The sequence below is a fragment of the Verticillium nonalfalfae genome (assembly GCF_003724135.2).
Source record: "Verticillium nonalfalfae strain VnAa140/NRRL 66861 chromosome Unknown scaffold_42, whole genome shotgun sequence".
In the NCBI taxonomy this organism is placed as follows: Eukaryota; Fungi; Ascomycota; class Sordariomycetes; order Glomerellales; family Plectosphaerellaceae; genus Verticillium; species Verticillium nonalfalfae.
The window spans coordinates 15,028-41,252 of NW_021167267.1; the positions used below are offsets into that span (position 1 = coordinate 15,028).

Sequence of the window (26,225 nt, forward strand, 5' to 3'; positions counted from 1 at the left end):
CTATCAACAAGAGGACTCTACAGCGCCTGACCTATTTGCCACCCCTCTGCCCCCCCCAAAGGGGACCATGATCATACGCCTGCCGGGTTCAACGCCTTTCGCAACCTTGCGTAGAAAGAAAAAAGAACCATGCCTAGAATACCGTCAATGTGTTAACCAACCCGTTCTTGAGAACTTCAAACACGAGCCCTGGGAAACCATAAAGCGTCGTGGTCGAATCATCACCGCCGTCCAGCTTCTGCACGCCACCATGGCCGCCGCTGTCTTCCCAGCCACCGAGAAACTCGACGCTGCTTCCGGGGCTATCGCCCCATCCACGGTTCAATACCATGCCCCGTTGCCTCTGCGTCCCATCTCCGCTTGGTAGTAGGCCCTTCCACGCTTCGTGCAGCCTCTCTTCGATGTCCGTGAACCTGGCCTCCGAGTTGGCTGTTATTGTACCAGCAGCGTCATCCTCAAGATAGCTAATCTCCCACCGACACCTCCGATGACGGTTGAACTCGTAGGAACCCGGCACGTTTCCGTGAAGCACCAACTTTGTCGCTACGAGCCGGTCTGGGGACTCGGAGATCGCCGTGCTGCTCGGCGGCAGTGTCGTCGTGTCAGTGGTTGGGGGAGGCTGTGATGGCGGATTAGGTGTCGAAACGAGGACATCAAACCCGAGGTAGAAATAGTTGTAAAAACACTCGCCACCTACGCGGCCCACGGCATCGTCCTCAACAACTTCGTCGTTGGAGTCATCGGAGCCCGTGTGCGCCGACGACTGATCCGTGTCAGTCAGCTCGTCAGGGCGCGTAGTATCCGTCCCGTTGGCGCGCGTGCGGCTGTGACTTGCGGTGCGGATCTTGTGAATGGTCATTCTCTGGTCGTTCTTGCGGTATGTCGCATTCGGGGGTCCCAGCTCGGCCACGAGCTCCTGAGGCGTCGTCTCGCCGAGCCTGACCCAGAAGGATGCGCCCGTCCACTTACGAAAGAGCTGAATCTTTCCACCCCCGTGTATCTTGACGAGCGATATCTCATCGGGTACCACGTCCTTCCCCCTTGGAAGAACAGGTACCGTTTTGATGCTGGGGAGGATCTCGCTCCAGATGTTCTCTCGCGCCTGTGACCACGAGTCGCCGGCGAAGACAGCCATAGACGTCGCTATCTGGGCGGCGGAGGATGAGAGGAGAGAGACGACGTCCTTGTTGGGCGAGTAGGCCGACTGCGCGAGGCGAAAGGTGAAGGCCACGCCTGGGTACGACAGCACGTAGTTTCCCACGTCGTCCGGCGAGTCAGCCGTCGGAGGAATGTACTCGCCGCCATAGGTCGGGCCCAGAAGCCGGTGGTATATATGTCGAAACGTGGGTCCGGCACTCGATTCTCCGGGCGTGGGCGACGAGGGCGGACCTTGCGCGTTCGCAGGTTTGACAAGGTCACGATCTTTGAACGTGATGTGGTTCTTCGTGAAGTCGATGATCTCAATCAGTCGCAGACGCTGCTCTGGTCCGTCGAAGCGCAAGCGCAGGCCGTTGGCAGGGAGGGTGAGAGACACAGGGTCCTCTATTGGACGTTCACGAGAGTAAGCGAGGTCGAGCTGCGGGAAGCGTTGGGGTTCGGCCTTGAGTCTGGTCAGGACATCATGGAGCGAGGCGCCGAGAACTGACAGGACGTGCTGATTAGCAGCGGAATGATGAAGAGCCAAGCACAAGGTCGTGGAATAGCATACTGAGGAACCCCAAGGCCCGGCCTGGGTGAAGCTGTGCGGCGAAGAGAGACATGGCTGGTCGATGGTGGGGAGTTGAGGTCAAGGAGGCCTACCAGAGGTCCTCAGCCTGGCGTGGGAAGGTAGAGCTAAATCGGCGAAGAGCGCATTCGGATGTTGAAAGACAACGAAAGTCGGAAGGGAGGGCGGTTTGCTGTCGCGAAGAGCTGATCGAGGCAGGGTGTTGTTGCGTAGTCTGCGCGTTGTTTGACGGCCCTGGGCCTGGATGACGAACGTCACGGGATGGAGTTGGGATAGAGGGGAAGGTCCAGGTGATAAGATAGATGCGTGGTACCTGCTGCCCCTCAAACAGGTTCAGACACAGTGCGGGCTGGATCTCCACGCGCCGTCCGACCTGCTGACTCGGTTATTCAATTATAGAGTCGGTGTATCTGTCGAGAATACACCTGATGCACATGGGCGATGATGCGGTGTACTCTGATGCCTCTAGATCAGCTTCATCCAAAGCCCTACCGCAGCGTTCTTTCTACCTTGGATACAACATGTGTCGGCGTTCTACTTCTCGTCCCCACTACTCTCGTCCTCATTGAGGCCTTCGTCACTATCCTCGTCCTCGATACCGATACTGCTGTCGCTCCTACTGTCGCTGTTGCTGCTGCGACTTGCGCGGCGATCTCTCTTCGTTATCCTGAGCTCGGTCTCGCCATCATCTGACAACGATCCGGATGCATTATCGCCATGGTCCCCAAAAGGCGTGTTCGCCCCAGCTGCTTCCAGACTTTTCAACCTCTCATGCTCAAACTCGAATCCCTCTTCCTTGAATTCATGCTGTCCGTGGATCATCTCTTTGTATCGATAACATTTGAAGCAGATTTCAACAAAAGATTCCACGGGACACGATATGCAGCGCCAGCGTTTTCCGCTCATGTCCTAGGATCAAACGCACGTCAGCTCACGACTCCAAGGCCGTCAGGGTTGGTCCCATGTCGGGGCACGACTCACCGACATGCAAGCAAAGCATTCGCCATGTGACCAATTGCCCTCCTCAATCTGGTGAAACTCTTCGTCCCATACTCGTTCAGGCTCGACACCTTCACTACCTTTGGCTGCGCTGTCCGGCTGCAGCAGAGCTTGAACCTCTGCGTCAAGGCCGTTGAACCTCGCCAGTCGCAGCGGGGACCACTGATGGTCCCAGCCATCTCCTCGTGCCCATATATCTGCGCCCTTGGCGATTAAGAGGTTGATCCTTTCGACTGGGAACCGTCTGTTGGTACAAGCCCACATGAGCGGGGTCCATCCGTCAGTGTCGGGCGCGTTGACCAAAACGCCCGGTTGATCGAGCAGGACTTCAAGCTGTTCGGGGTGCCCGCCGTGAGCAGCGTAGTGCACTGGTAACAAACCCATCTTGTCGGACGTCAAAACCGAGGCACCGCGTGATATGAGTGATCGCAATGCCGGCCCAAAATCTAGCCCTATTGCAGCCACATGTGTTGGCCGTCGACCGATGCTATCCTCAACTTCAGTGTTGGCCCCATGCTCCAGCAAGTACTCGAAGGCGACGCCCGGCCTATGAGCCGCCGCCGTCAATGGCCACCCGAGTGGTCCACCATAGATGTTGACCGGCAAACCGAGCTCTTCCACGAAATACTCCAGCGTCTCCCGGGTCCCTGTCATGCTGCTACTCAAGTAGCGTGCCATCAGATACAGTATGGATGAACCTGTTTCACCGCTGAGCGCGTTGACATCTGCACCAGCTTTCACGAGCGCTTTGAGCACTGGAAGGTCGCAGTTTCGGACAGCCTCGTGGAGAATTCCTTCGAAACCTGGAGCTGTTAAGTTCGGCTGGGCCCCTTTCTTGATTAAGTACAAGGCCGACACGTCGTTGAAGGGACTTTTCACGGCCTTTGCGAGAGGTGTCAACCCACCGTTGTTGACAGCTTCAATGTCTGCCCCTCCCATGACTAATTTTCGAAGAACGTTCCCTGTTGCAAGCAATGGGATAAGATGCAATGCCGAATCACCTTGGCTGTCTTTGGCATCCAGTTGGGGTCGGGATTCCAGCAATGCCTGCAAGCATGCCTCTTGCTTCAGACAGTGGTGCAGAGGCAGGTTGTCCGTACCGGCGCCATGGTTCGGGTCCGCCCCTTCGTCCAAGAGAGCTCGAATCATTTCTGGCGCATCATCTGATGACGACTGACACGCGCGGCATAGAGCCGTCATATGTTCGTCATCCTCAGCCTCAAGATTCGGTCGCGGGGACCGCTCGAGTACCGCTTTCAGAGTTCCCAAGTTATCCCACCTGACTGCTAGAAGCAAGGCCGTACTCGAGTCTGCCACACGATCCGGATCACCCCCTTTTGCGAGCAGCAGCCGCATAGCTTCTGGGTTGTCATACGCAGCATGAACGGCGGTCCAATCCTGGCCGTCCAGCTGTGCGTTCGGGTCCGCACCCTTCTCGAGCAACATCTTGACGATCAGGACATGGCCACGCCAGCTTGCTAAGTACAACGGGGGGTCGAGATCACCCTCGTAGTGATTCGGATTAGCCCCGCGTTCCAGCAAAAGCTCCACAATCTCTGTCAAACCTTGCCTTGCGGCGATGGTCAAAGGCGTGTCTTTGGTGTCATCATCCCCGGTGCCTTTGAAGACAGCTTCAATCTCAGCCCCGTGATCTAGCAGCAGCTGAACGAGTTCCAATTTGCCGGTCTCAACGGCAACAGAGAGAGGCGAGGCAAATTCTGTCGTTGACACGTTGGCTACGGCCCCGTTCTCAAGCAGCATCTTGCAAACGTCGACATGTCCTCCTCTGGCAGCGAGGTACAACGCACAGCCACTGGGTCCGTTGGCGTTGGCATCGGCCCCTTTGGACAGGAGCAGGGCCACAATTTTGGCGTAATTATTCTGGGAGGCCTGTACGATGGGTTTCCAAGTTGTCGAATTGGCCTCTTTGTCGTCGGTCTGCCCATAGGAGTGATCAGCCCCGTGTGCTAGCATGACTTCGACCGCTTTGAGCCGGCCCCAGTCTGTGGCGCCTTGCAGGGCTGTCACGCCGTTCTCGTCTTGCGCCTCGATTTCGGCGCCCTTTTCGATGAGAAGCCTGACAATCTCAGGGTCGCCGACTAGACAGGCTACCGTCAGGGGCCGAGCGCCTTTCTTCCCCACCGCCAGAATGTCGGCTTTGGCGTCAACAAGCACTTTGGTTGCCTCAAGGTGAGGGCCGGACAGAGCTACGGAGAGTGGCGAGGGAAAGTATGGCTCCATAGTGTGGGAGTCCTTGGGATCTGGACTCAGGCCCAACGCAAGGAGTCTTCGCAAGTGATCGTGCCTCCCCAGGTCACTGAGCTGGGATAGCAAGTTGTCGGGCCATTCCACTTTGGCGGCGTTACCGTCACGGGATGCGTATTCGATGAGAACCTCGACGACAGCGTCGCATCCGTCGCCGGCTGCGAATCGAAAGGCGTCTTTGAGTGCCGCTGGACTCGGATCCCTTCTCTCGATGAGCAGAGAAACGACAGAACTGTGGTTGCTGGATGCTGCCTCGCTCAACGCGAGGTCGCAGTCCGCTGAAAAGGTGGCCGAGTCCTTGTCCTCCTCGAGGCGTCGATCAAGAAGATCGTCAAGACCTGTCGACGCAATCTGGGGAATGGGGGAAAAGTAGTGGCGAAGCGGAAATCCGAACATCATACGACTGATGGCAGCCTCTCGCCAGGACCTTGATGCCTTTACGTCGCCGAAGAAGGAGTATGCGTACTCTTTGGGGGCGTCCGAGCCGGCAAGACGGTAGTGGTCCAACCAGTACCGGGCTGCATAGGAAACAAAGTCGCGACGAGGCTCAAAAGCAACCCAGGAGTCTTTGGCAACATTGTCAGAGTGTTCTTCGATCAGAGGATGGACGTCCGGCTGGAGCAGGTACTGTAAACATAACTCTGCCATCGCACCATGGGCCTTCGAGTCCATTTCTTCCGACAATGGTTCAAAGAGGGACCAGACGAAGATCTCTTGGCCTCTCAACTCAAAAACGCCTGGGAAGTTGTGAAGCAGAGGGTCGATTATGCCCGCAACATCAGCGCCCGTGAGTGTCGCTCGAGGATGCGCCATGGCGGTCAGAGCAACGGCGGCTTCGTGGCTCGACAGTGGTCGCAGTGTGTGTCGAAGAAGAGTGACGAGCCTATGCGCCTGGGATTGGGTCTCCTGGTCGACAAAGTCAAGCATGCTCCGGAAAACTTCATCAGGGCCAAGCGACTTTGGCCTGGCGACAAGCGCCTCGACTGTGGCCATTGTGGCGTGTTGGCTCTTGCGGAAGAGCCAGTCGAGAACAGCACAGGCGGGTTTCGTGGTCTCGCCCTTATGTTGGCAGACTAGAGCCTTGAGTTCCTCTTTGATGTGGTGGAGCACTGGCCTGTCATCCAGCACCCTTAAAATCCGGGAGTTCATGGCTGGGACCGGCACGGCATCGTCAACCTCTGAAGTGGGGGTTCCCTCGCCCGCTACAGGGTCATCATCCGCTGCTGGAGTTTCTGAGGTGTTTTGAGGGATCTCAATGAGGATATCGCCATCCGTTTTCGATACCTGGTCGGCAGCTGGAGCTTCGGCATCATCCTTCTTTGATTCTGTATCAGGATGGATATCTGGGCCATCGACAACGGCATCGCCGCTCTTCTGGGTATTCCCGTCGCCGACGACAGATCCCGCAACTGCCACGTCTGGCTCTGGTACTGGGCTGGACCCTCGCACGCTGACACTCGCCTGAGAGTTGGAACTCGGACTGCGCGGACGCCACGTCGCCGCGTCTGCGGCGTTGATCCTCCAAATACCGCCAGACGGCACCTCCTCCGCCTTGAGGAAGTCGGGATCGCTACTGTCGAACAGCCACTTGTCACGGCTTTCCTTGAGACTTCCCAGTCGGATCAACTCTCTCAAAAACCAGTTGCGGGACTCCTCCTCGCACTGGTCGAAACAGCCGACGCAAAACGTGATTTTCTCCGTGTTGTAGTTGTCTCGTAGCCCCATAAAGCCCTGGAAGATGTCGACCAGGTCGCTAACATTGACGTTCCTGTCAAAATCTTCCATCCCCTCCGCAGCACTGCCGACGTCAAAGCTAAAGCGGGAAATGATCATGGTGAGAAATGTTATGAGCATCGCCTTGATGTCCCTGTAACGCGCATCGGTCTTATCGAAACGGAAGTAGCATATCCAGTTCTCTCCTTTGGATGGATGATCCTTGAGGTACGTGTATATGCAGGTGAAGATGGCCTGTGACATGCCGACAGCTCGTGAAGCGCCGATGGACTGCGAGGCACTATTGTCTGCCTCTTCGACTTGATGATGCACATGCATTATGCTGAGACCTCGATTGCTTGCCAACCACTCGTTGCATGATTCATGGTCGATGAACCACGAATACAGGTCCTCGTGATAATCCCTCCCCGAGTATGGATAAATCGGAGGAGTCGATGAGAGGAGCCTCTTACTGGGTCTTGCTATGCTATCATGGATGTTTGTATCTGGTAACTGGTAAGTACACCAGCAGCAGTCTGCGGCAAGGAGAATTTGGGCGGGGGCACAACTTACAAAAGGGGAGTTCATTAATTACCCTCTTGATTTCCAAGGGCCAGTCTGAGTCTCCTTTTGCTGGCTTACGGGTGATGTTTTTGTGCGATCTGTATGTGTGGCAACAAAACTCAAACGGCGTCTCGAAGACGGCCGTGAATCTGTTGAATGGGAAGGGCGAGCCAGTCTGGGAGCCCGGTCAGAGGATATTGCGCGGTCTGAAATGGCACAGGCGCTTACTGTTTCATTCTCAGTCGCGAAGTCGCGGTTGTCACGACAGTACACGCTGAAAATGCTTGCGCGGAGCAGCATGTTGGTGTCGAGAAACTCGGCGTTGACCGTCCTGATATCGCGTGCCAGTTGCGACGCCTTGCGCACCAGGCCCGGGATCGTTGTGTCCGTGCTGATTAGGTCGATCAGCTCATCCTCTAGTCGCTCCAGCTCTCTGATGCGGTTTGGGACTGATAAGAAGATCAGGGTTGACGTCTCCCAAGGAATGTTGCCATATTTGGCGGCATTTGAGGCTGCGATGACAAGAGCTTTCTTGACGATGAGGCCGCCGATATCATGGCCTACGAAGACGATTGGACGGGGCTTCTATTGAAACGTTTCTGTAAGGCATAATCTTGCAAGGGGCGCTTCACACAGGTGCTCACTTACCTCTGTGTCGAGACCTTTCCTCGCCTCCACCAATTCATCCACCAATTTCTGTGCTTCCTCGTTGATGCCGTCAGGGAAGTAAATGTGAGTTGACTCCCAGTTGGTTTCGTACCAGTAGTATAGTTCCCGGACTGTCCAATAACCAAACAGGTCTTCTTTGATCAGAGTTTTGTTCCACGACTCCCCTTCATCACACCATGTGGTTGCCTTGCTGCCATGGAGGCCATGCACGAGAACAACGCTGCGACGACGTTAGCTCAGCCCACACGGATAAGAGGTAGAAAAGGCGACGAACTCAAAGTCTATGCCATCTTTAAGAACGCCGCGATCCCCGTCCACGAGGCCAAAATCAGGCTCATCATACGGCACATATTCTATAGGTGCAATCTGGTCTGCCGGTGATTGTGTTCTCACGCTCTCCGGCGGCGGCGGTGTAGTGGTATCAGCTTTCCCGTCGCCGTTCTCGTCGACGCTTTTGTCTTTGGCTTTCTCGCCAGATTTGATGTCGTCCATGGCGTCGCGGCTTTGAGTTGACCCCGCGTCCGACCTGTCGTCGGCATGACTACCAAGCTCATCTTCCGAGTTGCTTCTCAGGGAGGCGGCATCACCGTTGGGTCCATCGTCTTCGTCTTCGTCTTCATCATCGTTTGCAGACGAGCCTTCGTCCTCCGACTCAATGACCTGGGACATCTTGCCTCTGCGTCGCTCAGTGCCGCCGCTCTCATGACTGCTGGATCGCGAGCTTTTTGGTGATGTCGCCCGCGCCATCGTTGCTGTGTGTGGTTCTGCTCAGGCTTGTTGGCCTACAGTGTGGCATGCAGCTGTCCCATGTGAAGCAGCGAAATGAGTCGCAAGTATGACTAGATGACTTTGCAGGTGATCACGGGCTGAACTGGGTAAGCTGTCTGGCCATTGCGAGTCTAGGCCGAAGCAAGTCAGCCAAATGCGCGGGCAGGGTACACTGCAGGAAATGCAGCTGATAATTAGCCCCGCGAGCCAGCAGATGAGGGCTGACGAAGATCCCTCGTGGGGGCTGAAGGATTACACCCCCTGTCGGAGTTGAAGCCAGGGTGCGGGTGTGTTCTGTATCACCGACAAGGTCGTGGGACCAAAAACGGCGCATTGCCGCTGTGAGATGGAGCACGCTTTAGTATTTAGGAATGGGACGACTCAAGTCTCTATGAGGTGCTGTGGGATAATAGCACGACACGAGGACTTTTCCTACCATCGTTACTTGATTCCCTTTATCGCACCAAGACCAGCTCAACATGGCAGACGAAGCTACCACAAAGGACGCCAGCGAGCTTGGACTCGATGAGACTACTGAGACCTTTGACATTGACCTGTTTGGAGGTGGCGACGAACAAAGTGGCTTCCATACGAAGAACGATCCCAGCGCGCCATTTCAGCGTACAAACGTGACCAACCGCAAGGGCGCCATCGATATCAAGTGCAATCTCGTCGATGTCGTCCACGGCAAATTCGACCCCGACGGGGACGAGTACGCGACCCTCATCGTGCTGCTGTTCCGCTTTGACCCGCGGAAGCGTGCCCGGCGCGTGGCCGAGGCGCAAATCTCGCTGGTCTTCGACGGCCTCACAGAGGACGACCCGCGGCCCGTTGTGGAGGCAATTTCCTTCGATGGACGCTATTCCGTCGCGCCGACGACGCAGTCCGAGTCTGTGACCCGGGGAGCTGAGGGCACTCTCGGCCTCAGCGCCATCCAAGGCGCCGAGCTGTCGGGTGGTCTCAAGGTCGAGAAGACAGTGACGCGCGACATGGAGCACTTCACAACAGTCATTGGGTCGGTGGACCTCATCGGCTACAACTACGGCGAGCCCAACTGCGCGACCTGGTCGCTTATCGAGAACGAGGCGCGCGAGACAGGTGTGCCGGCTGCCGTGAGGGCGGGGATCCTGCTGCGACGGACGGAGGAAGAGGCCAGGTTCAAAGCGACGATCAAGATTGAAGTCAAGGCCGATTTTAAGACTTCGATGGAGCGCTTCTTTGGTGGAAAGCCGAAAGATGACCCTGTGCTCTTCGACCCCGCGAAGAAGCCGACAAACAAGCTCATGGTGTATGACACGGAGGATCTGGGGGCCTTGGACCTGGAGAAGGTTTCAGACGTCACGTTCCTGACTGTGAGAGACGGTGCAGTGAAGAAGATTGGATCAACACAGTGAGCTTGTTAGGCATTGATGTCAGAGATCAAAGTCAGGCAGTTCGGACCTCTTTTCAGACTGAATAACATCTGAGGTCATTTTTTGTTGTCACCATGCAAAATGTCTTTGTTCATCCTCGTCCACAGCCCTGAAACCCGTCTAAGTCAAGACATCGAGGCTAGGCTCGGCCCGGGGCCTTGATTCATTGCAAATACCTACCTGCTGCGGGTCTGAGTGACTCGTTTCTGCTACGGCTAATACTACCTAAATTCTTAGCAAAGCTGGCTCGCTCGAACGACATGTCGGATCATACCCAAACATTTATCGCATTCATGATCCCATCCTAGTTCCAGGCTCATGGTGGCATGGATGCTGACAGTGACCAAAGTCCATCCTCTAGACCCTCTCTCAGGGGGGTGCAACATGACGGTCGAGCTGCATGGCTCAGCTGCCCACATTCGGTTCGGGGGGCCCTGGCTTAGCGCTTACAGGTCTTTGTCCTACTCGCCAGCCTTCCAGTGAAATCCATGTCCTGCTTACACCTGGCCGTCCACCCGCCCATCCTCAGTGGTGAGGGCGCCTGCAGCAGAACAGAAGTGGGTTAATTATCACTCGGCGGATTTGGGGGCCGAGGAGCGATCACGTCGCCCTTGGCCAGCCTTTCCAGCAGCTGGCTTGTGTTGCTATGCTGGCAAGTGGTCCGTCTGTCGAGCTGCCATGCCGCGACTTGACTTCAGACGCTATACCTACCTGCTCGTCGTGACTGGACTCCAGGTATGAGACGAGACTGATCGTGGCTGTCGCAATGGACACTCCAAAGACGCCGATTGAGGGCAGCGCCTTTCTGCCAGTTGGCGAACCAGATGGCGATGAGGAGCACAACATGAGCGCTGTAGAAAGCGAGCTCGACGATGAGGCGGAGAACGACGACGATGAGACCGATGACGATGATGAGAGTCATGCGTCGTCGGAGGAAGACCCGGAAGTCGCAAAACCCATTCAGACGAAGATCTTCGAAGCGATCGAGAAGATCAAAACGAAGACCTACAAGCTCGGCAATCGCGACCAGCGCAAGCAGTTCTTCGACACCTACGGCGAAGCCATGAAGAACCGAACTGAGGACGACGATCTTACATTTCTGCACGTTCTTCTCAATACGCGCGACATACCGGTCAAGACGCTCGAGTCGCCCGTCAAGCACATTGTGCAGAAGTACCCTCGACTGCTCCTCGAGGCTGACCGCGAGAAGAAGACGCCGCTGTATATCGCCATCGAGTCCTCCAAGATGAGCCGCCTCGCCGAGATCATGATCGACGGCTGCAAGTACTTCGACAGGGCCCTTGCTAAGCCATGTCGTGAGAAGGGCGAGAACTGCCTGCACCTTGCCATGCGATCGCGACATCTGCCGGGTGCCGTCAAGCAGAAATTTATCAGGCTTGCGCCCAAAGAGGCCATTTACGCTCAGGACAGCAAGGGCTACACCCCGCTCCATTACGCTGTCGAATTCAAGCGTGCGAATGAGGAGCAGCTCGAGGTTGTCAAGCAACTCATCGCCAAGGACGACACGGCATTTCTCAAGGTCACCAAGGCTCCCGATCCCCGGTCGGTGTACCAGTATGCAGAGCACACTCGCCTTACCTACGACGTCCCGAAGGCATCAACAAGGACCCCCGCAAGCTCCAGATCAAAGGATAAGAATGCCGACTCGAGGACGCCAGGAGAGCAAGACGCATCCAGGGATCAGCCTGAGCCACAAGCACCGGCAGCGCCCAAGCGTGAACTAGATCCCAAGTCCAAGCGAGAGGCCGAGAGAAAAGCGCGCGAGGAGATAGAGGCGCGACAGAAGAAGGAAGCCAGTTCGCGCCATGGTCAGGGCAGAAACGAGAACCCCGATGTTAAGTCTCGTGAGCCTGTGGGCCCGCCGCCCGTTGATGGATCGCGGAAAGGGGACGCCGTCGATCCGCTGATCCGGTCGCTCACCCGCAAAGCTACTGTCACATTTGATGAGACGGCAAAGGAAAAGTCTTCACGCAAGTCTCGCAAGACGGTCGAAGATCCAAAAGAAGCTGAGGAAACGAAGAAGAAGCTGGAGGAGTGGTCAGCGAAGATCCGTTTGGAGCTCAAGCTGCATTGCATGAGGACCAGAGCTCCGGACGAGACGACACGGTTCTTGTACGGGAAGAATAAGGCTGGTAAGATTCCGCCCTGTTACAGGCGCAGTGTGCTCAGCTTTGGTTGTGAAGGTTGGCTGACTGAGTTCTGACGATCAGGCACACAAATCTGTTTCGAGTACTTCGGCGCTCCAGCTGCCATCAAGTCTCGCGATTTCAAAGCTAGTTTCGAGCACCTCCGTTTTGATGAGGTCCTGCAATATGTTGCCTTTCCTCGTCTTGAAGTCGAGCCCAAGCCGGCTCTACACCCGAGAACTAACGCCGCAGACGAGGACTATCCCCTCGAGAACCTAGGACGCGGCCGGACCGACATGATCTACTTCTTCGACTGGCTTCGCAAGAAAAATGTTAAGCGCATTATCAGAGTCATCGTACAGGAGGTCGACGGTCAGCCTTCGCACAGTGACGAGGCTATCGAGCGGGCCTTGGCTGGCTTTCAGGTCGAGGCACTGGACTGGCAGAAGCCAGATCTCGACCCAGATACGATATGTGCCGTCAGCGAAGAACTAAGGGAACTGACGCTCCACTGGCGAGGAAACAATGCCGTGCTAAAGGGCTGGAGTGATAACGACGGCCTTCGCCGGCTGCGGCATCTGGAGAAGGTCCATATGCACATTCATCGGGTAAGCTCTCTCCTTTGCTTGGTGACAATTCCCCCACAGCTGCCTGCTGGGTACGATGAGAAGGCAGAAGTTAACCCAATGACCCAGGACCTTGAGACCGTTGATCGATCCCTGCTGTACTTTCAAAGGTTCTGCAAGAGACTCAATGAGGATTGTGTTCCAGCCGCTCGAGAGGCACCGCTACCAACAGACGAGGCTAGACTGTCCATCTCGATTCCCAACGGCAACGGCATTGGTGATGATGCATCTGAAGTAAGCAGAGATGATCAGGGTGAAAAGATCGAGACATTGGCCTTCGCGCGTCGCAAACCCGTGCAGGTTATCTCACACAACAACGACATTAGAGCAGACACATCCCTTGGTGCTACACCCTCTGCCTCGCAAGCAGAGGCCAAGGCGCAGGCAACTTCTCATCGCTGGCTTGACACGACTGACAACTTTGCTGACATGATTCAAAATGTGTGGATGACTGCCATGCGCAAGGGTCGCGGGGGGCCAACTCGTGACCAACCTCTGCTGAAGCATGTCGTTGTTGCTCTCATCGACGATGGAGTTGACATGCATGATCAATCTCTCCAGGGCAAGATCCTCGATGGTCAAACATTCGACCACGGAGACGACTTCCGCGTTCGTCCATACTGGGTGTCGGAAAAGGGCCACGGTACAGTCATGGCAAACATGATCTGCCGAGTCTGCCCCATGGTCAAGATTGTGGCCATCCGCTTGGATACAAGAGCTTCGTCCACTCCAGGCAAGACGAGCATTGTTGTTCGAAGTGCGGCAGAGGTAATTTCAATCTTTATTCATCCTTTTAGTCGGACCACAACTGACACTTTCAGGCCATCGAAGCGGCCGTCGAGAAGGACGCGCACATCATCTCCATGTCCTGGACTGTCGCTCCACCCACCGACACCGAGGATAAGGAGAAGTTTGACGAGGCGATCCGTATTGCTGCCAAGCAGAAGATCCTCATGTTTTGTTCCTCCAGCGACGGCGGCCACTATTCCGACACTGACTACCCGAGCGCCAGTGCCCGCGACAGCCTATTCCGCATTGGCGCCGCCCAAGACGACGGTCTTCCGTACTCGTGGGCTGGGCCCGTCGACAAACTCGACTACATTTTCCCCGGCGTGGAGGTGGTGCAGCGCAGCTCGCGGCCAGCACCAGGCACGCTCGCCAAATGGAAGCCCGAAACAGGGTCCAGCATCGCGACCGCTCTAGCGGCTGGGCTGGCGGCGTTGGTGGTGTACTGCGTCAAGATAGGGGCGCTGCATACGCAGAGCAATCCAGGGGCCAAGACAACCGGCGTCACGGCAGCTGATGTTGACCTGATCAAGATGCACAAGAACATGAAGCAGGCTTTCGACGGTATCGGTGCAAGCCGGGAGACGCAGCACAAGTTCATCGAGGTCTGGCGGTTGTTTGAGTCGGCGGTTGGCGAGCTGAGATCAGGAGACCATGACAGCCGCATGGCGGTGATTGCCAACTTGGCAAGGAACCTGGTGCGAAGGTCATGACCTGAACCAAAGGCATTAGACAGGGCAAATACATGCAATGATAAGCTGAGACATGAAAATCGGATCATGATCCGAGGCGGGTGCAAATGATCGTGTTCCCGGCATCAACGGCATCAAAATGCTTCCGAACAGCAAGTCCGCGGGATATGGCGACTGAATTCCGAGCTATGACGATGAGAGCGACATGGGACCATTCATCCTGTCACTGATGCGGAGTTTGTTTGAATCCGTGATTATCACGAACGGAGGAATGGTACAAGATGATTTAAAGCTGAGAACCGTCGCTCTTCCTCGTGAGGCGGAGAAAAATCCTCTTTCGCTCTGTTCAAGTAACCCAACAATCAACGCAGATCAAGCGATGGCATCTTCTACGATCCTCATCTTCGGCGCAACCGGCCCAGCAGGCGTTTGTTTGCTGCGCGAGAGCCTCTTCCGCAAACATGCCACGGTCGCCTACGTGCGCAATGCCTCGAAGCTTCCTGACGACCTCACCAAGAACCCTCTGCTTGAGGTAAGATGAACAGTCGCCTATTCGCACGCACGACTCTGGAACCTAATCCAAACATAGGTAGTAGAAGGCCAGATGGATGATACAGACAAGCTCAGTCTCGTCGTTTCAAGGGCTGCAGTCATCATTTCCCTTCTGGGACCGACCGGAAAGACTACAGGGGAGTATCCATACCCGGGCTATTACTCGACCATTATTCCGTTGGTGCGCCAGCACTCGGTCAAGCGCATCCTCGTCTTGGCCACCGTGTCCGTCGAAGACAGCGACGATAAGTCCTCCTTCGTGCGTCGCGCTTTGGTGACGGGCGTCAAATACGGGTTCGCGGCAGCCTATCGCACCAATGTGGCCATAGCAAAGGTATTCCGGGAGACTGCCGAGGGTGTCAACTGGACAGTCTTCCGCGTCGGCATGGTTCAGGGCGAGCATGACGAGGGGAGCTGGCGGAATGACAGGCAGGGTGTCGTCTTCGCGGGATCGGTCGGCGAGCCTGGCTGGACTTGGAACATCAAGAGGGGCGCTTTGGCGAAGTGGCTCATCGATCGTGCTGAGGTTCCGAACGAAACTCTGGCCAACCGGACGCCTGCTGTGAGTAACCTCAAGGCATAGGATCCGGAACATCGGCTAGCGAGGAGCTTAGTATGGACACTTGACACTTGAATGGTGGCATCTCGGGCATGGGGTATTATCAGGGTGCACTCGTGAGATCAATTACTTATTGAAAGGAAATTTTATCATCTCAGCGGGGCACTTATCCTAGTGTTGACGAAGTTCGTTATGTTGAATTTACAGAAGCCATTTATGTCACGACAACCACTTCATCGATCTTGTCTCCCACGCTAATGAACCAACATGTATGAATGAATGCTCACGAACCGAACAGAATGGGTTGCCTGACTTGTGTAGATTTAACATGCATCAGGTTGACCATTTGATCACTTAAGATCGAGAAACATCTGTTTAAACCTCCTCCCCCTATTGGAAGCTCTGCGCAGGACAACTGTGGACGAGCTTATGAGTATGGATGGCGAGCCGCCGGAATATCTTTCAGTGTACTTTTCAGACCCTCCCAGCTCAAACTTCGATATTATAGTGGTATTGGGCAAGGCCGTAACGGAAGCCGTGGCCGGAGAGCCAGCAACGTGATACTCGGACGTAGCGGTGCTCGCAGGTCCGAGCACGAAAGCTATTGAATAGACTGGCATCAAGAAGTCTGCAGCAAACTTTGAAGCGGACCGCATCAAGGGATACCCTAAGAGATACCGGCACAGCTTTGGGGAGGCATCGGGTAAATGCGACTGATTTTTCAGTGCAGGAACTGTGAAGGACCAGGGACGGACCAGAATATGTATACACCTTGAATTAACTGCCATTCATCCACTGCGATGTGTGTGCTGCCGGAGAGCTATTCGCTGCCATTGCAAATAAGCTGTCAGAAGAAATAAATTAGCAAAGGAGACAGAACAAATATAATAAAGATGCAATTCCGTGAACACAGTCGCTGACCATCATAGCGAGGCCAGTTGTAACTCGGCCGAATGCACGTGAACCAGGCCAAGAATGACTTGGGATGCGCCGTTCAGAATTTGAACCACAACTTTATTGTCATTTTACACGCAGATTTTGAGAGCTTCTCGGGGCCGTCGGGAGTTATATACACGGTCTGGTCTCGGGTGTCTGCTGATGGTAGCTTATATCTTGCATATGACGATCAGCCTACTAGTTAGTACTTGCCGTACGTTAAGCAGTGCTTGCAAAAGCCATATCTGTAGAAACTGTAGTTGCCAAGAAACCTCTTAAATCACGTAGAGGACCATGTAGCTTCTCGTTCAGATATGCTGCTTTCGAAAGTTATATCCCACTGACGATCAGGATGCACACCAAGAACCTGATTCAAGTTCCAAAACGAGGGCGACTGGCCATTCAAGCTGTCTCCTGGATGGGGATAGACGAGGGCAGATGTGCAGGAATGACGACATTCCTGAAATATCTGTCTGAATTCACGAGGCATATGCCATGGCAGGCCCCAGAGCCATGCAACACATGGTAGATCTGAAGCAGTCGCGTCCAATGACCTGAACCCGTAGCTGCTAACCCTAACCCGATTCGATTAGATAAGCCATATATGCCGTTGTCAGAAGCAGCAATCACAAGCCAAGCCGCAGATCCGGCCACCCGCCATGGCGAAGGCGGCGCCAGGCATTCCCAGCCAAGCGTCGCACCCAGCGACCGACCCTCAGCAACCCACCCCCCCAAGCAACCGGGGCGCTGCCGGTGCCGCGGGAGAGCAGCGCGTTAGACCAAACCTGGCTGCTAGGTCTGCCTATCGGCGCTACCCTCGGCGAGCGGTCGTCTGCTGTGCGATGGCACTCCTGTCGATTCTGGTGTGTGCCTGTCCGCGCGGGCTGTCCTGGCCTAGGCATTAGCTGGTGCACCGGCGCCGGTGTCGCCGGGCGGCCTCTCCAAGGCGCAAGCTCGCAAGAGAGAGGGGCAGGCTTCGTGGCCTCAGCCGCGTTTGGCCTGGATCGAGGGGTAGACGCAAGTCAGTGAAACAGAGTTTGGACGGAATGATGATTAGTTTGCGGGGATTTTTGCTTTCTTCTCTTCTGGCATTGATTTCTCGCTTTTTCTTGCGCCAACTCACTCGTTCGTCGATGGGCTGGAGGATGTCGTGTCATTCGCGCAGCGGGCTGAGATTCCAGCTTCGGAGACGTCGGGGATGTGGGAGGATTGTCCATATGGAGCAGACGACGTGGATGCGGTACGGGCATACGAAGACGGACTGTGACTGGAGCGATGGAACTGGAATGGAGGGGTCGGCTTCAGACGAGAAGCGAGGCCAGCCAGTCCTGACCGCCTGGACGGCCACCCTTACCCCCCATCCCCCCAAAAAGGCAGATAGCTGAGGATAGGATTGCCGCCGCCACCTGTATGGTCGATGCAAGGCGGAGGAACAAGGTCATGTGCGGATGGCGGGGTAGAGGAATGTGATGTGACAGTGAGATTGGAATGTAGATTGCTGACGGTGCCGGGATCTTGGGCCGCTCGCTGTTTTCGGTCGGTGCAAACTGTCCAGGACATGAGGCTTTTCGGTGCATCTGGCAAAGAGAAACCGGCAATCATGCCAGAAGATCATGCCAAAAAGACTACTGGCACTAGAGAGTGAGTGGTTTGACGCTCAGTTGGGAACGACGACTCAAGATGTTGGATCGCAGATTGAATGGGCCATCGACGTTTGTTGTGACGGCACGAGTGGATGCGCAAGCGGGTACCTATCTGGCAATGTCATGTCATCGCCGGGTCGGGATAGATGGGCCGGGATTGTGTTGACTGTTCATGTCTGTTACATCTGGTAGGATGGTACGTACGAGTATACGGTCCGCTCGTCTCTGGGCTGTTGCCAGGTTGTCAGTCATTTGTCGTCACTCGATCGGTCAATCATCCACTAGATCAGAGGGCCGGACCCGTGTTGTTGGTGGTGGCCTGGCCTTGGCCGGCGGACCTTTTCCTGGATGAACCCTTGGCGGCTTGGTCCCTTCTTCGCGTCAACAAATCATCACCACCGCCACGACCCCTTCTTCTTTGTCCACGTCTGTCAGCCAGACAGGCACCAGGCAGGCGGCGCTGTGGCTGGGATCCGCGATGATGCAGGCAGACACACACACTGCAGAACGCACAACGCCTGAGACATGGCTTTCTCCGCCATGGTGTCTCTTGCGGCCCTGTTGCTTACATTGGGTGCACGTCTTGAGGGCGGTGTGCTGCGGGATTGCAGGGTGCAGACTAACTCTCCCGTATGCTCAACAGGCTGCGTGCGGTAGTCGTGTCGTGCGTGGCCCAGCAGTGGCCAGCAGAGCAGCGGGCCGGTGGGAGAAGCAGAAGAAGAAGTACACATGGAAAGACATGCGCCACAACGCTGAGGAATCTCATGCGATGTATGAATCGCGGAGAGGTTTGCATCGGCGACCAGATGCGCGACGGGGAAAGAGGGCCACGGAGGGGCAGTATAATAATGGCTGAGCGGCGGACGAAGCTGAGCGCGAATGGACAAAGGGAGAAAATCGGGGGCAGTGAGGGGCAAATGGCGCGCAGCAGAGGCGAGGGCATTCGCACTATGAACGCTTGGCTCGGGCTCGTTGCGCGGCGCCGAGGCGGCGCACTTGGGTGGCATGATCACTTGCAAGGCTTGCGAGGGTGATGGGGAGGACTGGCTGGCCCACAACTCGGGGTTGTCGGCAAACGAACACAGACGGAAGGGGGGGAAATGATGGGTACCCAAGCAGATGATGATGTGAAAGGGTAGTGAAGGATGGCAAACTGTGTGTTTCTGAATTGGCGATCAGTCATTAATCTGGGGTTCACCTGGTGGTCCTGGCGGCGCCTGATGTTTGACGGTTGACGTCGCCGGCGGGGATCAGTGCAGGGATGAGGAACAGCTCCTCCTGGACTGGTCGTTCCCTGGTCCTCCAGGATGAAGATGATGATGCTGGTGAGCCGTGCTGTGCTGGTTGTGCTATGCTGTGTTGTGCCTTGGTCTGACCCAACGGTAGGCTGGCGCGCGCGTCATGTTCGTGATGCTGGTTTCAATTTGATGCAGACGAAGACGGGACGCGGGTAACGGTAACGGTAACGGGTAGCTCGAGTCGTACGGGTGCAAGGTGGTGGCGAGCAAGGTGAGAGGCCTCTCAAACATGGAAATGATGGCCCAGACGAAAGCGAAATGGGCGACGGGCTGTCATTCCAGTCAATGCTGTCAATCCAGTGAGACCCTCGCCTTTCCCATGCTGAGACCCTCCCACGATCTCCCCAGCAATCTCCCCCCCACGTGCCACCGCTCCACCACCGCCGGAAGCACTGATCTGCTTCTGCGCCGGCCCTGCCAGTGTGCCTGCCTGCCTGCCTTGCCTGCGTCGTACCCGCCGTGTCGTGTCGCTCCTGCCATCCATCGCTGCTTTCCTCTTGCCAAGCCAACCGATCCTCGGCGACCCTGAGGCCGGCCTGCGCTGCGTTGTCAGGGAAGACGTTGTCAGGCAAAACGAGATCGAGAGGGAAAGAGCAGCCACCCAGGGGGGAAAGAGGGACCAGAGTCAGTCTGCTTGCAGCACACAGCCCAAAAGCTCGCAAGCAGGAAGCAAGCACACGGGCGAGGCACCTTCTTGGCACCTTCTTCTCAGCGCTCAGCGGAGAAGGTCCCGCAGCACCGCCGCGCCCGCACTACCCGACATTGCGGTAGGTGGGTGTCGTCGTATCCTCCATCTCCCTTCTTGACTCTTGCTCTCTGCGCTGCTCCCCACCTCCTTCCCCCTCCCCCCTAGTCCCTGGCGCCTAGTACCTCGCACCTAGTACCTAGGTAGTACCTAGTGCCCAGTCACCCCATCTCAGCCTGCCTGGTCTCTCCGCTTGCTTGCTCGCTCGCTCGCTCGGTTGGCTGGTGAGGTGCATGCCATCCTCCCCGACGGCGCAACCTCCATCTCTCTTCCGCCTCTTCCTTTCCTTCCTACCTCCCCTCCTACTCTGATCCTCTGCTCTGCAACCACCAGGTTTCTTGTCCTTGTCCTCGACCAGGCAGCAGACAGCCCTTCAACACCGACAACAACAGCAGCAACTGCTGTCGGTACGCAAACGCATACGCATACGCACACGGCGGTCCGGCACACACTACATCGTTCGATCGATCGACCCCAGATTTCACCCCGTATTGCGTCTCGCGCTACCACCCCCTCTCACTGACGGCAAAACGTCAAAACACCAAACAACTCCGCCGGACCCAGACCCGAAACACCAAAAGCCCAGTCTACGATACGCAACACAGCTTTCTGCCACGACGATCTCCAATGTATTCGAAAGGCCAGACGCCTGTGCCCTGCGCCAAGTCATAGCTCTCGCCCGCGTCAATCACCTGGACGTCACCCGTCCACCCATACTCGACCCACTGCCGCCGGCACAGCGACAACCTACGCACAGCATTCAGAACAGGCACAACAACATGAAGGGCATGGCCGTGGCCGAGTCGTATGCCGACTTGGCTGGCACCGCACCTGCCAAGTTGACCAAGTCACGCAGCAAGGCTGTCGTCAAACCCATCCTCAAGAAGGTGGGCTCTCAGTCGGCGAAGAGCTCTCTCGACATTGACCGCACCTGGGAGGAGCAAATACACTATGGCAGCCACGGCTGGGGCGGGGGAGCCGGCCGTGAGCGTGATGTGAGCTTCACCACATCAACTACCGAGCTCGACAATAGCAGCTACGCCAACACCAGCAGCGCGAATGCACGATCTAAGTACTCGCATGCCCGGTCCACGAGCGGTGCCTCACACGCAAGCATCGCCACGAGTAGCGGCAGCGGGCCTGGAGGGTATCGCAGCGGCAGCTTTGTTCACCCCTTTCAGCAGACCCCGCGGACCTCAACACCGCCCCTCTCTTACGCCAACTCTCTCGCCAGCCTGGATCAGCCCACACAGCAAGGCAATAACAACTCTCGCGACTACTCACCGACGATCACGGAGGATGAGGACCTGGACTTTGATCCCAGCTACAGTTATAACCACCCTGCCAATGGCCTCCAACCTCAGTCGCGCTCGCTCTCGCAAAACAACCTCCACAACTACGCCGCCAATACCAACACAGCCGGCAACACGAGCAGCAGTAGCCCCAGGCGCCCCTCGCTTGCCAGCCAGCGCACATCCTCCCTCTCCGACGTCAACCAGAACCCCCTGCGCATCAACACCTCGAACCGCTCCACCTCGGTATCGGGAGGTTCCCGCCTGGCCAATGTTTCGAGCACCTCTGATCTCAACCTTCTCTCCGAGTCGTACGACTCGCCCGGCGCATTGTCCCTAGCTACTTCGCCGCCTTCCAGCAGCACGCCCGCCTTCTCTCCGCACTCTTTCACAGCGACCTCTCCCATCTCACTCTCCACGTCGGCCTCTGCCATGGGTCTACGTACTTCGCTCGAGGGCTTTCGCCTGCGCTCTCGCTCTGAGCTTGGCTCGGATTATCACCAGGAGCGTATTCGTATCGAGCGTCAAAAATGGCAAGACAAGGAGCGTGCGAAGCAGCAGAAACGCGATGAGAAGGAGCAAAAACGACGCGCGCGCGGCGACCATCACCGTACCGAGTCAGACGCTCGGGATCAGCAGGTAGAGGCCGCTGCCGAGGCCCTCATCAAGGCTCGTGCCGCCGCTCTCGACGACGGACTTGACGACCATACCTTCATCCGCAGTGACACTGCTGTTGAATCCACCTATGCCGGTGCTGGCTTCGCCGAGCTCAAGGAGCTCCCGCGCAGAGCTCGGTCTTCGGAGGAAGGTCGGCGCACGAGGAAGAAGACTGCCGCCGCTTCTCTTGGCGCGAGCTTGTCCCCTGTCACAAGCCAGCATGCCATGTCGGAGAAGAGCGTGCCAACGTTCGCAACCCGTGGCTACGCAAGCGTCGCGGCACAGGGTGTGGCATTTGAGACGCCACCGCGTGGCCGTACTGCTAAACGCAAGACTCAAAGCGCGTGGACAACTTTTACCTTGTGGTTCAAGTCGCTGCTGCTCAAGTCGAAGCGCCAGTAGCTTCTTTACCTGAAGGATGAGCCTCCGGACACAACGCAGACGCAGTTTCCCCTATGAACGTATGGGCTATCAAACTGCGATGCACAGGACATGGTCATCGAAAACGATGGCAAAATGTCTTTCTTCTCTGGCGCTAGAAAAAACAACAAACAACATACACGGCCATATCTTTCGCTTCGCCACTATACCCCTTTCTCACGGCAGCAGTACAAACCTCGACCAACTTTTCTCTTGGTAGAGGCAACCAGTCTCGTTTGCAGGCTGAGAGTGCTGCCGTTCTCTTTTTGATTTTATCTCGTCAGGATCTTGATCATCTGGTTTTTTGCAGGGCGTTAGGTTATGATTTAGGGATTGGGTTCGGGCCTCTTTATATCTTGGCATCATCCCCAGCAAGGGGCCAAACGGACGGGCCAGGGGTGCATTGCAGGAGACATTCATGCCAGGGAAACATTTTGGCTCCCGAAGGAGGGCCTGGAGTTGGTGGGTTTTGTGATTTTAGAGCGTTGGCTTTGGTCGGAAGTTATGGATAGATAGCCTTTTGAGGACAATGAACAGACAATCCGCCTTCCTACTTTCCGCTCTTCTCCCGTTTCTTCTTTTCAATTCGCTTCAAAATTGAGAACGTGAAGAGGCATGTGAGAGCACTCTGCTCGGACCCCACCACCTCTACCTTCATCGATGATCCAAGAAAACAAAAAGGTGATACACAAAACATACAACACCAGGTATTCGCTGGTGGTCACCCACCCAACTACTGATCCGGCCCTTACTGGTTTATCGCTGGGAGAGCAGACGGGATCCCGAGTTTTCCAGTAGGTATGGTCGTATGTGGTGGTTAGCACCCTTTGCAGAGATCATGTTTGTGGTCAGGGCTCTTGTGTGACGGGCTACGCATGTTGAGAAGGGCAATGGAACTAGGAATGCAGAGCATTCATTGAATACGTGCTTTGATTAAACTGTTCGATTTTTCGATGATGAAAGCTTCCAATCACATGCGTGGAAGAAGGTCGGGTCAAAGTTCTCACGCAGGCGACCTACACTCTCCTATCCCCGCCTCCCTGCTGCCCCTTCTCTCTGAGGTCTTTCAAGCACGGCGCATGGAACATCTCGCCCGTGAGCGCCAGCCGCAGCGTCCGCACAGCAACAACAAGCCACAAAAGGCACACAGATAGCGACAAGACCATGGTCAGGACCCGAAACACGTCGCTGTCGAGCTCCCGTCCCAGCATGCCCGTGCAGGTGGCCAACACGCCCAGGGGGAACGTGAAGCCCCACCAGCCCATGTTGAAAGGGAACTTCTGCAGGGCAGCGAGGCTCAGCAGCGCGAAGGACAGCCATGCCAGCGCAAACCCCCACATGCAGAGGGCCAGAAAGATGCCGAGGACGTAGAGGATCTCGCCTGCGCGCAGCAGCGGGTCGGCGTCGACGGTGCCGGCTGGGAAGAGCGACAGGGCGACGTTGCCGAGCTGCAGGATGCCGAAGCCGCCCTGGCCGAGGGGCCCGATGGGCAGGAAGACGGAGACGATGGCCTCGCGCGGAGGAAGGCTGTGGACGGTAAGGCGATGAAGGTATAGAGCGAGAACGAGGGCGGAGAAGCACTGTCCAAGACCCCAGAGGATGTATGAGACGGCAAGCGTTGTCACGGCGTGAGTGCGGGAGGGGAGGGCGGACGCAACGATGCCACCCGTGGCCGCGGCAACGACGGTTGGTACGATGGGGAGCAGGTAGGCGGCTGTGACGGCTTGAAGACCGGGCTTGTGTCGATGCATGCTGCTTTCATCAGCGGAGTTCCGACAGCGAAAGGTCAGGTATTCTCATGATAGTCGAGCTTTGTATTGCCACTTACACGATGAAGGGGACGGCTACACAGGTCGTGACAGAGATGAGCGCATCAAACCACCAGAAGCCCCAGGCCAGATACACAAGCCAATCTCCCCAGTGAGAACAGACAAAAATCATCATGTTGATGATGGCTGCTATAAGTCAGCGTTGATCCTGGTCGTCATGGTCGTGTAAGTGCGTGAGACTCACTGGCAAAACCCATGGGAAAGCAGCCCAGGAAGAGAGACTGGGCGGGATGTACCATCATAGCAGTCCAGATTTCCGGGTACAAGGCGTAGCGAACGACGGTCATGACGGTAAACACGGAGAACAAGCCAATGTTGAGGATGAAGAAGCCAACAGCAACGCCGTGAGAGATCCAAGGCATGTTGTAGGGCAGGTTGCGAAGCAAGATGCTGACGATGCCAGTGCCCATTGTGACTGCAAACCATCTGCATGTCTGGTCAGATCTTGTGGTCTGCTCGGCAAGCTCGTCTGGGGATCGTGGGTTCTCACGATGGGGTAAAGTTGCGGATGATCCTTCGCCATCCTACTTCCTCCTTGCGCTGGGTGCCTGAGCAGCCACCATTCCTAAGTTGGAGGGCGCAGGGCGTCTCTGCTGTGACTACTGTCGCCGCACTGGACATGGTGAATTCCCGGGGCGTGGTAAAGTCTGGTTGTTGACGAGCTCAAGATTGTAAAGATGCTGTCGACTTCGGGCCAAGTCAGGGTGTTCTTGCAGTCGCGTCGGCACTGCACTTCACGAGATAGCTACGGAGAGGAGACCAGTGGCGAGTCGACGACCTTGGACTATGTATTCTAGACATTTCCAGCCAGAAGTTCTGCCTCCAAACAGCCAAAACTCTTCACCGTCATGTCCAGGCGAAGCTGTGACTAATAGCCCGTAGGATGACCCCATCTCGGGTACTGCCACTTGCCTGAGTCCCTAGTGTTTGGTTACGAGCTTAGATCCCTCTAGGTGTTACGTTTCAGTGGCGTGCGGTCGCTGTGTCCGCTAAAAAAAAACCACTGGCGACCCCTTGGAGAACGCGCCAGCGGAGGAATGCCCGATGTGATCCAGGCGCCCTTACATAAGCAAGAGACCTTCCCCCTCAAGCCCAATGGGCACGGCGCCCTGTGAGGTCGAAATCTGTCTTACGGCCCTGACTCTTGGCTTTTCGCATCACTTCACATGGTAGGCAGCTAGTGTAACATCAACAAGGTTCGATCCAGGTCCTGCGTAAGCGCATCTTGATATCTCGCTATGTTGTGCCTACTCCGAACGTGATGCCATCGAGCCCCGGCCCTTGGCCGATGCGTGCTATTTTCTGTGGTGCTCACTCCTCACGCAAACTGGCGTTGTGCATCGAATGGCAGGTCTGTTACGACAGACTTGAGATCACCAGAAATAGAACTCTTCACCTCTTTGCACTCGACGGGACCAAGAGTTGACTTCGTATTGAGGAATGAAATCAAAAGCATACTACGTACATATCCTCAATGGTCTTCGATGTGGACTGCGTGGTGGTCGGCGCCGATGCGGCCCCTGCACTCCACTCGCCATCGGCCCCGCCGTCCGCCTTGGAGACTCAATCACACCACTGCGAACTTCGGCGCTAAGTCGGCGGAGACCCGTGACGCAAGCCCAACAAAGGCTGCTAAAATTGGACCGTTGTAGCGGTTCAGGGTCTAGTGTGCAACTGTTCAGCAAAACCTCGCATGCGTTGTTTCCGCTGTCGGAAGCTGCCGACAAACCGGCCACCATTTCCACTTTGTGACCTCAAACTTGCTCATACCAAGACGTTGACGACGACGAAAACAAGACGCCAGACAACGCCCTCCATCGCCTATCGACGGCTTTTGCCTCCGCATAGATCCCATCTTTGCCGCCACCCGGACTGGCACACCGCATTCCCCGCCAAGCAGGCTATGACCTTATGCGTCGCACCCCTG

The 26,225-nt window shown here is 56.1% G+C and overlaps 7 protein-coding genes across 7 annotated transcripts; 4 read left to right on the forward strand and 3 right to left on the reverse strand.

Annotated features, from left to right (window-relative positions):
• Positions 1–133: 133 nt before the first annotated feature.
• D7B24_006181 (uncharacterized protein) lies at positions 134–1,760 on the reverse strand (the record flags this gene model as incomplete). Its single annotated transcript, XM_028640320.1, has 2 exons — positions 134–1,641; positions 1,709–1,760. The coding sequence occupies 2 exons, from the start codon at positions 1,758–1,760 to the stop codon at positions 134–136; spliced, it is 1,560 nt and encodes a 519-aa protein (XP_028495432.1).
• A 500-nt stretch (positions 1,761–2,260) lies between these two features.
• Positions 2,261–8,683, reverse strand: D7B24_006182 (uncharacterized protein; the record flags this gene model as incomplete). Its single annotated transcript, XM_028640321.1, has 6 exons — positions 2,261–2,635; positions 2,708–7,209; positions 7,277–7,442; positions 7,496–7,852; positions 7,916–8,156; positions 8,211–8,683. 6 exons carry the CDS (start codon positions 8,681–8,683, stop codon positions 2,261–2,263), a joined length of 6,114 nt encoding a protein of 2,037 aa, XP_028495433.1.
• Positions 8,684–9,183: 500 nt separating this feature from the next.
• Positions 9,184–10,098, forward strand: D7B24_006183 (uncharacterized protein; the record flags this gene model as incomplete). Its single annotated transcript, XM_028640322.1, has 1 exon — positions 9,184–10,098. One exon carries the CDS (start codon positions 9,184–9,186, stop codon positions 10,096–10,098), a length of 915 nt encoding a protein of 304 aa, XP_028495434.1.
• A 784-nt stretch (positions 10,099–10,882) lies between these two features.
• On the forward strand, positions 10,883–14,388 carry D7B24_006184 (uncharacterized protein; the record flags this gene model as incomplete). Its single annotated transcript, XM_028640323.1, has 4 exons — positions 10,883–12,269; positions 12,348–12,871; positions 12,959–13,657; positions 13,711–14,388. 4 exons carry the CDS (start codon positions 10,883–10,885, stop codon positions 14,386–14,388), a joined length of 3,288 nt encoding a protein of 1,095 aa, XP_028495435.1.
• Positions 14,389–14,746: 358 nt separating this feature from the next.
• On the forward strand, positions 14,747–15,502 carry D7B24_006185 (uncharacterized protein; the record flags this gene model as incomplete). Its single annotated transcript, XM_028640324.1, has 2 exons — positions 14,747–14,899; positions 14,957–15,502. 2 exons carry the CDS (start codon positions 14,747–14,749, stop codon positions 15,500–15,502), a joined length of 699 nt encoding a protein of 232 aa, XP_028495436.1.
• A 5,377-nt stretch (positions 15,503–20,879) lies between these two features.
• D7B24_006186 (uncharacterized protein) lies at positions 20,880–22,451 on the forward strand (the record flags this gene model as incomplete). The annotated part of the gene is made up of 1 exon (XM_028640325.1): positions 20,880–22,451. The coding sequence occupies one exon, from the start codon at positions 20,880–20,882 to the stop codon at positions 22,449–22,451; it is 1,572 nt and encodes a 523-aa protein (XP_028495437.1).
• Positions 22,452–23,485: 1,034 nt separating this feature from the next.
• D7B24_006187 (uncharacterized protein) lies at positions 23,486–24,919 on the reverse strand (the record flags this gene model as incomplete). Its single annotated transcript, XM_028640326.1, has 4 exons — positions 23,486–24,221; positions 24,298–24,424; positions 24,483–24,724; positions 24,789–24,919. The coding sequence occupies 4 exons, from the start codon at positions 24,917–24,919 to the stop codon at positions 23,486–23,488; spliced, it is 1,236 nt and encodes a 411-aa protein (XP_028495438.1).
• Positions 24,920–26,225: the final 1,306 nt, after the last annotated feature.